This window comes from Leptidea sinapis, chromosome 27 (genome assembly GCF_905404315.1).
Source record: "Leptidea sinapis chromosome 27, ilLepSina1.1, whole genome shotgun sequence".
Classification (NCBI taxonomy): Eukaryota; Metazoa; Arthropoda; class Insecta; order Lepidoptera; family Pieridae; genus Leptidea; species Leptidea sinapis.
The window spans coordinates 3,306,838-3,322,132 of NC_066291.1; the positions used below are offsets into that span (position 1 = coordinate 3,306,838).

General features: G+C 34.5%; 1 protein-coding gene across 4 annotated transcripts in view; it reads left to right on the plus strand.

The window, feature by feature from the left end:
* The window catches only part of LOC126972746 (RING finger protein nhl-1), a 132,098-nt gene that overhangs the window by 99,840 nt on the left and 16,963 nt on the right, over positions 1–15,295 (plus strand). For 2 of the 4 annotated variants that reach the window (XM_050819757.1, XM_050819760.1), the window contains exons 3-4: positions 13,548–13,704; positions 13,858–15,285. In XM_050819757.1, coding sequence (XP_050675714.1) covers positions 13,570–13,704; positions 13,858–15,285 — 1,563 coding nt within the window. In that variant the 5' untranslated portion in view covers positions 13,548–13,569. Of the gene's footprint in view, positions 1–4,074; positions 4,235–13,547; positions 13,705–13,857; positions 15,286–15,295 lie in introns of those variants that run through there. The other 2 variants (XM_050819759.1, XM_050819758.1) reach the window with 2 other exon arrangements.

Here is a 15,295-nt window from a genome sequence, read left to right on the forward strand (position 1 = left end):
TCGTACGCCCTGCCCATTACAGTGCAGTACCACTCAGGATTATTGAAAAACCCAAAAAGTCTGAGTGGCACTGCAATTGAGCTCGTCGCCATGAGACATAAGATGTTAAGTCTCACTTGCCCAGTAATTTCATTAGCTACGGCGCCCTTCAGACCGTAACACAATAATGCTTACACATTACTGCTTCACGGCAGAAATAGACATGTGGCATGAATTATCTAGCCAGCATCCTGTACCAAAGAACCTCCTGGTCAAACTGGTTAAAAATTTACTACGATTACCACCATTCATAATATTTATTTATACTTACGATTAATTTACTTGTATAATTGAATCATAATAATTGAAATCAAACAAAACTATTCTGTATTTTAGATAATTTATACAACTTCTAGTCGGACTGTGACAGATGTGTACACTTCAAAAAATATAACAGCGAACATTTAACCTCTGTTTACTGCAATGCACGCACCCAAAAACAATGTGCCTAACAAACTGAGAGTGTAAGACGTACCTCTCATGCACACTGAAGTTATAAACATGGCCTGTTGTCATGCTTTCCCTAACAGTACGAGGCTCTATCTAGACGTATAAATTATCTAAGTTCAGTACGAAGAAAATCAAATCATAATGTATATTCACATATATCACGTATTTCTAATGGAGGCCAAATTTCAAATATGCAAGAAAACATGATTCTGAGATATTGTCTCCAATTTATCAGCTGATAAATAAATCAAGATCTGATCAAATCCGGATCACGTGCCTGGTAAAGTCAAAATACAACGATGAGCACATAATGTGATTTTCAGTTGAGTGCGGTGAATATGTTGCAGGAGAAGTTTCTGTCGAGACAGTTTCTTGTGTGTCTAATATTTTTTAAGCTTTAGTTTTTTTATTCTATAGAATATATTGAATCATAATTAATATAAGAAATTATACCTTACGGCTTTACAAATAAACTGTCACAATTATTTGAGTATGAATGGCTGCACGACTGATGTTAGCATACAGTCGTCAGTATGCATACACTAATCTTAATTGGAGTTTCTAACTAGACCTGACGTCACTGTGACGTCACGAAGATGGCGGCTTATCATCATCACGCCCAAGGATTACACGATATTAAGTTGCAAAATATTTATTTATTATAATTTTTGGTAGGCTTTAACCATTATAATTTTATTATAAAATTAAATTATTATAAAATAATATCACGTTGCTTAGTAAAAATTATTTCACTTTTCATAAAACAGGATTTTTCACTGCGATTAAGTTTTCAATGAATGTATCTTATAAATAAAGAATAACAAATAAAAAATCGTCCAAGCGGGTCTCGTATTTGGAACTGAGTAAAGCGCAAATTTAAGGGTGTCGAAAATTTAATAAATCTCGTTTAATTTTTTTAATAGAAGGTGATTGTGTTGCAGGAACGCAGGCAATGATTCTTAATATGTTTATAATATTATAGAAAATCTTCTGGAAAGCACAAAAATTTAAAGAGTCATCACGGGTAAATTTTTCAACCTAAAATATAAAGAAACAGTAGTTAACCCATTATTTGTTAAAAATTAAACAGACAACCCAGATTTTGTCCGAAGAAGAAATTCACCGCAACATGGAGACGTATTTGTGTGGGTGTTCTTTGTTTCATATGGTTCTTTGTACCTTTCATGTCATATCAGATACCTAGACTAAGATAATAATAAATAGAGCGCACACGTACCAGATCTGACAACTGTTCAATACATATTTTGTTACAGTTATGAGTGAGAAAAAACAAACGTCTCTATATAACATAATGTAATAGGACACAGGGTTAAATAAGTAAGAGACGAACATTTCTAACGGAGACACAGCAAGCTTTTTATCTTGCTGTATCTCACTTATAAAGAAAATATTTTGTCTCTGAGACCAATTTTGATAGACAAGTATGAAACAGTCAGCCACGCTGGGATCAAGCTCCTTAGTATTTTGAGTATTCAACTAGCTAATGCACATCTTAAAAAACAAAATTGGTCATGCATTATGGTGTTGTCAGATCGTATATACGCTAGTATATCCTAAGTCTATTATATCAGTCTAAGCCTACATACTTGCTGCTACGAAACACTTCATGGACGGTCAGACTCGCACTTGATGTTTTTTTTTGTGACGTCGAGCTACTAAGGCTCGATCCACTGTCGTAGTAGTAACATCGTGTTAGTCTAGATTGGGGCTTCCAATCCCGCGGCCTGAATTCAATCTCGGTATTTGCGGGACTACGGATTTTCAATCCCGCGGGATCTCGGTATTTGCGGGATCCCGCATATTTAAATATGCACATATATAAGGCATATAAAACAATGAATTAATCAACTCCACATTTACTTACGTACATATTACTATTAAAATGTGATCAATCAAATTATACCGTTTTTTTTTCACAAAAAAACAATAACAAATGTTTTCAAAAAATACACAAAGTAAATTAAAAAAATTACCGGAAAAAACACATCTTAAACTGATAAATTATTACTTAATTAATAAGTTTGTCAGCTATTAATATTAAGTGAAAAGGTTTCCGGAGGAAACACAAAATGTCCAAACTGTCATTTGCTAAATTGCCTTTTGGCGCTTTTTTTCAGTCCCGCAATTCCCGCGAATCCCGCGCCCCTAATCCCGCATCACGCGGGATTTGAAAATGGTGCGGGATCCCGCAATACCGAGTACTCGGCATTGAAAGCCCTAGTCTACTTATTGTAATTCGTTATTCAATATATTGTAGTCAATCTAATAAACACGCTATAGACACGTGGCACATCAAAGTGTAAATACATCACGTTAATTTGGTCGATTCGTTACCCTCTATACACGAAGTCATTGGCATTTATTGAAAGGACAGTGGGTTGTTTATTTATAAATGAAATGCGACACATTTGATTGCGAACAATATATTATAACGTGCGAGTGCTTTGTGTACTAAAAATATAAAGAAAGTGTATGTATATCTACATCTACGCGTTTGAATACGTTTATGTAGAACTATTGCGTCTATTTGAGATATTCTTTTACTATTTAAGCGTACAAAGGCAAAAAATATGAAACGAAAGGATGTGACTACCACATCCAACATCTATTCTGAAAATTAAAGACATCTTTTAGTAATCATCATAATCATATATAGTATTTAATAATATAAAGAAAGTGTTTAGGTGTATTTATAACATTTACACATTCCGAAAAAACAGCCCGCTAAGTTTGTTTCAGGGTATTCTTCTCAGGTCTGAGGCAAACGTTTTGAATAGGTGGTAGTTTTTGACTTGACTTTAAGTCATGTCACATCCTATTTTGAATAAATTATTTGAATTTGAATATATATTTAAATGTGTAAATATACATATTTAACAGCTAGATATATTATACCAAGTAGGCAACGCTGATACTGGAAGATTTTATTACAACCCACCCACCCAAATTAATTCTGAAAATTATTTGGCGAGAGTAATAAAAATGTTATTATTTTTTTTAGTATTTTAGCTATGCCTATGCTTTGTAAGAATTTGAATACTAATATTATGAAAATAGTGCGGTAGAAGACACACGATAAAGTGACGTCTCTTCACCAGGTGATCGAGCTGTTCACAGAGCACTGGACCCCCGACAGTTCAAGCAGATCCTTTGCTGGATTGTTTTAATAAAAACATATGAGCTGATATGTCAGGGTTGATTCCAGCGGCCGAATTCCATCATCGGACATTACGTCAAAACCAAAATACCAACCACGTCACGTTGAAGTCTAGTATTCCACAACAACGTATTCTGCAAGAAATTTGTTGCCTCGTATAGCCACATTATGGAATTAATTACCGCCTGCTGTTTTCTCGAACCAATACGACTTAGGGGCATTCAAGTGAAGAGCATACTCCCACCTTACAGGCCAGCAACGCATCTCTAGACACCTGTTGTTGCGGATGTCCATGGCCGGATGCCCATCCTATGAGCTTTTTACCCGTTTGCCTCCTTTTATATTTAAAAAAAAATAAGCGTGAAAAATAAACGAAAACACAATTCAAACATTCATTGTCCAATGACCTTTCGCGAACTAAAAGCAACGCACGCGCATGCTTCCAAAAATAACACCCTCGTTCCCAGTATCGTATATCCCTCAGTACTGAAGTGACTGGAGAAGCTTGCTACTGTGCTTCAAGATGCCAAGTAAATTGTGTTAATACGGTTTTAGTTTTTTTATGCTGTAAGTAAACGCTTGCATTGACATACTAACATGAATTAAGAGATCAGTCCATTGTCGATAGAGAATACGATAAATAATACTAAATGATCAGCTGTTAGATTTGTATCTTATAAAAATACAACCAAATTAAACAATTTTTTATTTTAAAAGTGATATCCCTCAATTCTGGGATTAATAAATAATACAAAATAAATTTTTAACTAAAATTTATGAACGATGCGTGACTCGAGCCCTTCGACTCGAACGGTTGGGTCTGTTGGTAGCGCTCTGACGGAATCCGAGCAGTTGCGGGTTCGAGTCCCAAATCGCTCATAAATTTTGGGTACTTTACTAGGTATTTAATATTTCTTCTGTAATATTATTCAAAATTGTTTATCGTTTCTGAAATATTTTCAAAAATTATAATAATCAAGCTAATGATGGCACAATGTTGAATTATTGACAAAAAATATTATATGGCTTAACATTCGATATATATTTTATAAATTGATTTCACCAGTCTCCTGAATCAACACGAGCTTTTGTACGTGACGTCAGTATGACCTTCAAAGTGACGTCACTGCTTTGTTTTACTTTACCTTTGTTCCAAGTGTGTGTTCTCTAAACCTGCATTGAAATATATTTGTAAAATTTAACACAGTTCCCTATTAATAATTTTAACATTGTGAACATGTTGAGTTTACAGCTCATGTATGGAACGATTTTACTTGCATCTTTTAAAATATTCTATTCATTGTATGAATAGATTTTAATGGTTATTGAGTGGTTGGTTGCCCGTTTCCCGCATAGAGTTTATGAATTTGGAATTTTTGTATTTGAACCTACTGGATTTTCTTTCTGGTGATAAACTTGTCATATTCAATTCTACCATTTTGTAGATTTGCAGTCAAAATGCGTATGAAAAAGCTATACCAGCCTCTCTCAAAAATGTCAATTTTCATATCGACTTGGAAACACCAAGGATGGATTTCGTTCAAAGTTTGATAGAAATTTCTTTTAAAATGGCACTGCAGATCATCCAGACGTTAGTATTTTTGATCGCCCGTTCCTAAATGGTGCAGGTCTATCAATGAACCTACACAAAATATTGTTTTGCTTTATAGATGCCGTAACTAAGAAGCCATTCAATTAAAATTGTAAGAAACAATAATCCGATGTTAAGCGAGGTTCTAAATTTATCTTCGAAGAGCGCTAATACGAATGGAGTTATATTATAGACTAACAAGCAATAATTAAGCACCTTCCTTTAACAAAAAGAGATAATTTTTACCGCATTCCGTGACCTTCTCAATGGCGCTAAGGATGGAAAATGCAAGTTTCTTAAAAAGGATGGAAAATGCAAAGTTCTGAACGCTTTTGTCCATTTGTGCTCAGTTAATTCTAGTATTATCACATAAGCATAAAATACGTTATTATTAAAACAACAAAAACAACGATCAAGTGATCTCGGATCGGTTTGATTCTTTGTCGTTCCTCAGGGATGTAGGTTCTCTCTGCATCTTCTATCTCATATATCACGGGGAGTGCTAGGAGGAGTTGTTAAGGGTTGATACCAGCAGCCCAATTCCATCACCGGACATTACGTCAAAATGCAAAAGTCCACCCGAATCATGTTGATGTCTGGCGTCACCAGGACGTCAACAGCCACTTCGTGAAGTCAGTTACCAGCTGCAGTATACTTTTACCGATATGACTTATGGACCTTCAAGCATAAGTCATATACCCACCTTAAAGGCGTGCAAGGTATCTCTTGACTCTCAAAAACATATTTTTTATGAAAATAAGGGATGAGACGAGCAGGAACTCCAGCTGATGGAAATTGATACGCCCTGCCTATAACAATGCTGTGCCGCTCAAGATTATTGAAAATTCTGATCAGCACTACAACTGCGCTCGTCACCTTGAGACATAAGATGTGAAGTCTCATTTGCCCAGTAATTTCACTAGCTACGGCGCCTTTAAGACCAAAACAAGCTTACATATTACTGCTTCATGGCACTAAGGGCGCCAATGTGGTACCCATAATCTAGCCGGCATCCTATGCAAAGGAGCCTTCGACTGGTCCCTCGACCACGTGTGTCTTTCAAAAACTCGTTAATTTAGTCGATGTCCGTGGGCCTTACTACTCGTATCACAATATACCTTCGCTCGTTTTCCACCTCTTATATAAAAAATCACCTATAATCATTTTTATGTGTTCCATGTCGAAGCTTTAGGATATGCAAAAAAATTGTAAATTCCTTAGGGGTTGCAAGAGATGGGTGACGATGATCAGTTACTTAGTTGGCTCGTGCCATACTTTGTTCTCCTGTTCCATAAAAAAATAGAAAAGTTGATGAACTTGCGAAGGTACCGGAAGGTCTATAAGAAGAGAAGTTTTAAGAATTTTTTTTCGCTATGCATAGGCCATGTTAATTTTTTCCTTTGCTTAAATTTACCTATCTTATATTTATTTCTATTAGTGCTATAAACAGTTTAATATTTTCAATATTTATATAAATTGCTTTTTCTTTTCTTTTAAATAAATTCTTTAATCTAATAAAATGGCTGGTTGGTGGCTGGATGTTCCTCTCACCGGTAAATCTGCTTCATGTTTTTTTATTTTTTTTTATTGAAGTTATTATATATTTTTTTATATAATAGCTAATAAAATACTCGCATAATGCTTACTGTATTGTGCTTTAAGTATGTACTCAATAACTATAACTATGTTTTTACTTATTAATTTACATTTTTTTGACTTACTCGTGTAGGCATTTAGTATTTGACGTTTGAGTATTTTGTTGCATCACTTTGCATATATTGTAATTGAATGATTTGTAAATTTAATTGAAAATAAGAACCTTTAATAGCATTTCTGTTTTGAAAAGAACAACCTTAGAGTTTCTTTCTCGTTCTTCTCTAAGGAAATCTGCCTTCCAAACGATCTGTATGAAAAAATTACATATTGCAAGTGTAATGTAATTAACCTACAAAATAAAATATTTTTGAATAAATTTCATTTAAATTTCGTGGTAGTTAAATAAAATTGTATTCACCGTCAATCGTTGGCGATATCCATCATCTTAATAAATTAAATGCCTTACATAGTTAAATACCTAAACAAAATCTGTATTGTTGATGAATGAAAAGCTCAATAAGGCTTATCAAAAGCATTGTCATAGAAATTTAAGCAACTTGTAAACTTTCAACTCGAGAATTATAGATTCAAAACGCATTTGTAACACTTGATCCACACATACGAATAAGATTTGAGGTTAGTTGTAAGAAAAGTTTGTTAAATGCTTGACATAATTAATTAGAAAGATTTAAGGGCTGCTTCATTGGTCTTGGTATTAAATGTTACAATAAAATACTAGACAGTATACTAGAACTAATATGGGAGGCTCCTTTGCACAGGATGCCGGCTAGATTATGGGTACCACAACGGCGCTTATTTCTGCCGTGAAGCAGTAATGTGTAAACATTACTGTGCTTCGGTTTGAAGGACAGCGTAGCTAGTGAAAATAATTGTAGTGCCACTCAGAATTATTGGGTTTTTCAAGAATCCTGAGCGGCACTGCATTGTAATGGGCAGGGCGTATCAATTACCATCAGCTGAACGTCCTGCTCGTCTCGTCTCTTATTTTCATTAAAAAAACTGGTACATAACTTCTTTGACAAAGAAGGCTTACTATAGCTTAAAACATTATATAGAAGATGCATGGTTCTTGTCAGGTTCTGCACAATCCACCTAAAATTGTAAAATATTAAATAAAATAGGCTTAGTTGTTATAAGATTTAAAAGATGGGCTGGGAGTTTCTTCTCATTTCTTCTCCCCATATTTTCGAAGCCCCTTTACGAACTGACGTAGCTTCAAGACGTTTGCAAAGTGCTGTTGTATTATGTTATGTTATTGTCACTTCCTATGGAAAATAAATATATTTCTATTTCTTATTATTCTTATGAATGTTTACTCAACAGTACATAATCAATATAAAAGATTCCTGAAACAAACACTCGTAATTAACATTTCGCTTCTAAATTATTAAAAACATAATTAAAAACAAACAATACTCTCGCTAGAGAGTCTTATTTGCATACAATTTCTGTTTGGAAGTCTCTTTAATTATAAATAAATTGGTGAATGTTTGATAACAATTCGCATTTAATCATAAGATATTTTTAGAAATGATGGTTTTTAATATTATGAATAGGTGTATACTATGTTAAAAGATAATCTGAAATTATTATAATTTTTAACACTTTCGTTTGACTGAAATTTAAAAAAAAATTGATAAAATGGTGGTTAAATTACGTATCCCAACTGATATTATAAAAGTGAATATAACTATGTTTGTTAAGCTTTTACGGTGGAGCTGCAGAACCGATTTTGATGCAATTTAGTACAGCGATAGACTAGAGCTTGGGAAAGGCTACATTTTATGCCGGAAAAATCCATGGTTCCCACGGGATATGTGAAAAACTAAAATTCAGGTCAATGAGGTTATAACTATACCAATAGTAGGTTTAGTTTGCCATAGCAATCTTCCACGAAATAAGATTCATATAATATGTTGGGAAAGGAAGCAAAAACGGGAACCGGAACTGCAATAGGATATGAGTTAATTCAAATCCAAACTTGCTTATTATTTTTAAAAACCCTTTATCTACGCGGATGAAGTCGCGGGTATCAGCTAGTATAATGTACAACTGTTTGTAGAGAATATCTGAAAATATCAATGCCGTTTTAAACAAGTATGTGAACATATTATTCAGTGGAACAAAAGTTTGCTTATAGACAATGTACGCACACTTTTCTCATTAGTTGTGCGTCTTACATTGCTGCTTGCTGACCAAGAATATTTTAAACAACTGGAGTAAATGCGGCAATGTATTTAAATATGCAAGTCGATGCTTATTATGGTGTAAATTGCGGCATGTTCCATATTTCGGCTTCGTTTTTATACGACGAGATTTGTCTTTAAGTATAGAACGTCATTGAATTATATATACATCTTGCCAATTTAGTTATTTAGGTTTCTGAAGAGGTACCTTATAAAACTATTTCTTAATCTTTACATAACTACTTAAATTGGTTTATTCACGTACAAATTACTAAATATGCGGGAGTATTATCGTTCAGTCATTAATAAAAATAGCTATGATGCGAGGCATTTACTGCGTCATTCACAAGCGAAGCTTACAATTTGCTAAACATCCGAGACGAAAAATATCGGCACGCTTCCAAAATATTTGGAAGGTGTGGTAAGGGTAAATAATAATACGAGAGTTACAATAAAATATGTTGTGGCATGCGTAATATATAATACTTATCAAACAACGTTACAGATTAAAAGCAGGACAATTAAAGCAACCAATTGGATACATATTTTTTTCCTGTGCCTTCCTGGGGCATAAAAGTAATAGGCAGTCCCAGGCCCAAGGGTGTCAGTGTAAGAGGCGACTAAGGCCGTTTACCAATGGTAGGCTCCTTTGCATAGGCTGCAAGCTAGATTATGGGTACTACAACGGGCGCCTTTTTCTGCCATGTAGCAGTTATGTGTAAGCATTATTGTGTTTCGGTCTGAAGGGCACCGTAGCTAGTTTTCACTAGCTACTGTACAAATGTTACTGGGCAAATGAGACTTAATAAGAAAATATTCGTTTTATTATTTGATTAATATAAACTATTGATGTTACATAAATAATGCTGCATTTTATTTATTACTCTAATATATTTATATGTGTAGTTTTACAAATATAACAATTCAAATTCAAATATTTTTATTCAAAATAGGATGTGACATCACTTATTGAAAGTCAAAAACTACCACCAATTCCAAACAGAACGCCTCAGATCTGAGAAAAATAGGCGCCACAAACTCAGCGGCCTATTTTTTTTCAAAAAATATGTTGACAAAGTAATATTCTACAATTAAACTTATTACTTAATAGCCTGAGAGCCCATTCCCAATCTGAGGAATCATTAAGACAGTCATAATAATTATGTTATAGTAACCTTTTCCACATAAACGCTTTTTTACAATTCTTATGGATATCGTAATACTTATGTTTTGATCATTATCTGGGATCTTGTTGTAAAAACATCGCCCCATAAAAGACTTACTAACTCGACTTAGCCGAGTAGCAGGCATAACAAGTTTATGCTTGTTCCTTGTGTTAACATTATGATTGTCACAGTTTCATTATTCATCTCATATACACAATACAATACAAAACACAGGCAAACACAAGTTATATAACCAGCGTAACAATAATTAACATTTAATTGTACCCACATTTCCAAATAGGTTATTAACCAAACCATAGTAATGATCAACTAATTACCGTTTCAGGCCAAACAACAATATCAAGCACATCGATGTGACAGATCTGTTGTATATAAGCGGCCTGTTAGTAATTGCCATGTAAACCCTCCAATTAGAACAATCGAATACACAATTATTCGAATTTTGAAATAATTTGATGTGGTATAATATTTCGAAAACATTTTACAAAGTGACATTACTGACTTCAAAAAGATATTTAAATAAATGATTTTTAAAATCTAATGCTCTCTTAGATACCGCACTATCTAAGAATATTGTTCTTTTGTATGCTTTTTTATTACGGCAGCTATTAGACACTTGTGTGCGTGGCACTTCTTCACATCTTGACACTAAACGGCATCTTTCAAATTTGGTAACGTACGCTTCGTGTTATTTTACATTGAAATTAATAAAATACATAATTCTTACTGATGATATGTGATCCCGGTTTCTTATTTCTTGTAGTATTATTTAAAAAAAGTTTAACTATGCAACCCGGCATTTTAGATTCAATTATTAGCAAAGTTTAACAGAACATGTGGCAAGTCAACGTCACACATTGTTCGAGACTGGCTCGAGTACACCCATTTGGGTGTAGTATTAGTTGCTGCACTTTGCGACCACGCCTGCGGTATGTAGTTGGAGCGCGGCGGAGACCAATCCTTAATCTAAACATACTATGAATAAAATATTTAGCAAGTGGGCGTGTCAAAATGAAAGTATGGGGAAAAGCGAAAAGTCTGAAGACATTGTGTGTCACGAGGGTACTTCAATAACACAAGAAATATTTTTTTAAATCGATTTAGGGTAACACTTGAGTGTTGTAACATTGTAACATTATTACTTCGATATAACAGCAAAAATTAATTATATATGCCATATACAGCTTATAGTTTTTCCTGGGTGTAAATAAAACCGGTGGTCCAGCCACCAGCTGTGTTACGGTAACATTTTAAGAGCGTACCTTTTCACCGCTCAGTACATCCATATCGTTACCTTTAGGTTAATTTTTGAGGTATCTGCACTCTAGCTTATGCTGTTTCTTCAAGTATTTTTTATTTCGTATATTTTTTGCTACATTCTCTATTATCGTAAGTAACAAGCGTTACTCTGGCATTATAATAAATATTGGAATTTCATTAAGAAATATTTACTTTTGCCAACTTTGAAAACGATCTGTTATTATATCAGGTACGCCTTTAAATTTTGTGACTCCGTAAAAGAAACTTACTTTGTCAGCAAATTCTTGTTTAACTTATTATTTTTTTACTTTCTTGTTTCAACTACCAAATGAAACTTTAATAACTGCTTCATCATCATCATCATGATCATTTCAGCTGGAAGACGTCCACTGTTGGACAAAGGCCTCCCTCAAAGATCGCCATGACTATCGGCCCCATAATAATAAAAATAATAACTGCTTATTACATAATATTATAATAATTGTGTGTTATTATATGTGATTTCTCTGGTGTTGCAAGAGAATGTGGGCGTCGGTGATTACTTAACACCAGGTGACCCGTACGCTCGTGTCCTCCTTTTTCCAAAAAAAAATATCTTACACTAACAAATATCGAAACAATTTTTATATTTTTTTCCTACCTACTGACTGAATGCAAACCTACTGTGAATGAGATTCAGCTACTACTCTAGTTTTTGTATTACTCATGCGGGAAAAGTAGATCTTGGCGCTCGCTGTAGCGGTTGAAAAAGAGCCGTTTGCCCATTTTAAAATTACGTGTGAGTTTTTTCGTAAATAAAACTGTTGAGTGCGAAAAGTTTACTTGTCGCACGTAGATTATACTTGGCACACGCAAATTTAGATAAAATTGCTAAAATAGTTAAAATAATAACAAAAAAAAAACACAATCGAAATTTCAAAACAGAATTGGGTTGACGTGTCTGGCAGTTTAATTTAATAAATAAAATTATTAATATAAGTCACAAAAGTTTAAAAACTAATATGGAGTCGGAAATAATACATAAATCGTCGCATTTTTAATACAAAATAGTATGTGTAACTCGTGCGAGTTTTCAACTTCGCTTTCGTGGGCAATCGACAACTTGTCGCACGAGTTGCACAAAATACTTTGCTACTAATTATCCAAGAAGATGTCAGCTCGTGTGCCAACTTGACACGCTGTTGCCACAATAACGGAAAGAAAAGAATAAAAATTTACGACGACGATTAATTTACTAGTGAAATGTAAAAATATGAATGACAAGATTGCGTTATTAAACCCAAGAATCGTAGGTAGGAAATACGTAGTTAAATACGTTTCCACTCCAGAATCTATCTGTGCCGTGTGAAATGCCAGACGATTATATTTATAGCGTAGCCGGATTTCAGCTGAACGTAAACGCCAAAATTAGCTTTACAGTAATGAGGTAGTAAATGATTCGGCAAGAGATGGAAGCAAGGTCGATTTTTCTTTTTAAAAGTCAAGCGTCTATAAATAGTAAATCAATTTGTTTGCTGTTGAAGAAACATGCTCCGAAATAGAATCCTTACAAATGTATGCAGAGCATTCGTGGCTTTACAAATATAGTATCTTCCTAGCTCTGTAAATGGAAACAGTGGTTTATTATATAACATTTGACTAGCATTTTATATTTTGTTCTGCACTTGTTAAATACTTTTGGTTTTTAATTTAATTTTAATTGCATGGCGTCCATTTTCTATCTAAGCATTTTTATTGTTTGTTGTGATAGCGGCGAAATAAATATACAGTGAATAAAATCCAATTACATGGATAGATTTCCGCGTAAACGAAATTAACGCGAACATATTCCCGGGCACCCGCTCTTAATTAATATTATAAATTTCTATTTTTAGCAGTCAATCATTATATTTTTATTGATAGTAAAACAGTTTATATATTTTTTGATAAATAAATTAAACAATATATATTATGTTAGTACTCACTGACTGACAAAATTGTTTCTTCTTTTGTTGAATTTAACTTGCGCAAATAACTAATGAATATATATTTGTCTACAGATTCATAAATTGGACATAGAAAATGGAGTCGTTCGAGTCACTGCTGACGTGTTGTGTCTGCTTGGATCGGTTTCGAAATCCAAAGCTTCTACCATGTCAGCACAGCTATTGTATGGAACCGTGCATGGATGGATTAGTCGACTACGTTAGACGACAGGTATTCAAGAAGCAGAATAAATTTTTTACAACATATCAAAAACAATGACCATTATAAGTCTATCGGTATTATTATACTGTAGCTTCCAATATTTGATCAATTTATTGTCATAGTTACAAAATAGGAAGTTTTACATAAGTCTCTTAATTTCAGGTGAAATGTCCGGAATGCCGTGCCGAGCATCGTATCCCATACCAGGGAGTCCAAGGCTTTCCTACAAATGTTACCCTGCAAAGATTCTTAGAACTACATGCTCAAATAGCTGGGGAGCTTCCAGATCCAACTGCAGGGCAAGTTATGGAACGCTGCAATGTATGCTCTGAAAAAGCATACTGCGCTCTTTGTGCTCACTGTGAAAAGAAAGTTTGTGAGGAATGTAAATCAGCTCATATGGAAGTCCTTCGTAGGGAAATAACGAGAATAAATAACCAAATCCGACGTGGTGTTCATAGACTACAAGATATTCTTGGCGTAGTTGAACGTAACACTGCTAATTTGCAAAGTAATTGCAGTGCAGTTGCAGGAGAAGTAGATGAAATACACAAAAGATTGGCAAAAGCACTAAAAGATCGCACCGATTTTTTGCGAAATGAAGTTGACCGTTACTTAGCAACGGAGTTAAGAAATTTAACCCACCTTAAAGATAACTTAGAATTAGAACTAAGCAATATTCAAAGTAACTGCGATCTCGCTGATAAATATATGAATGATGATGTTGATTGGGATGATACAGAGTTAGTTGACACCAAAGAGATATTCCTCAAAACTGTTGAATTTTTGAGGAATTACGACTATGAAGGTGGTGATTATAATCGTAGAATAAGATTTATTATGACTCATGATCCAAATCAACTAGTTATGCACGTAGCTAGTTATGGCGAGTTAAATATCAGCCAACCAAGTGCTTATTCAACCAGCTTACAACCTTCACAAGGATTAACCAGATCCAAAAGCGACCATCGATTGGCAACTCAATTCCGTCAGCAAGAAGAAAGTAAAAATTACTATGATAATGATGAACCCATTTTAGGTGGTCGCAAATTTGGTGAAAAGCGTCCACCACCTGTAGAAAGACCTACTAGAGACTATGGTGCTACAGATGACTATAGTGGGTATGAGTCAGAACACAGACCATCACGTAGGTTCAGATCTAGATTTGTTAGAAGTCATCAACAAGATAATGATTCTGATACAGAACCTGCCACCAGAACTGTAAAGTCAGAGCAAAAAGAAAAAGAAAAAGTTACGGATACTGAAGATGCTACTCGAGGACCACTCAGTGGAATTTTCAGACTCAATGACTGCCCTCGTGTTATGCAAAGGATACTTGATGTAGAAAGCGGTAAGAAGAAAGAGAAAAAAGAACAACCTCCTCCACCAAAACCTGCTCAATCAACTCCTCAACCACAACGCCGACCACCAGCACCAACAAGGCAACAGAGTGAAGATGATGAAATTACCCGACTAAAAAGGCAAAATAAAGGTGCAGCCACTTCGCAAGAACCCGAAAGAACTGCTCAACGCGCTGTCGATGAAGAGAGAACTTCAATTACACGTAAACCTCCAACACCAGCCCGGGAGGTGAGTTGGG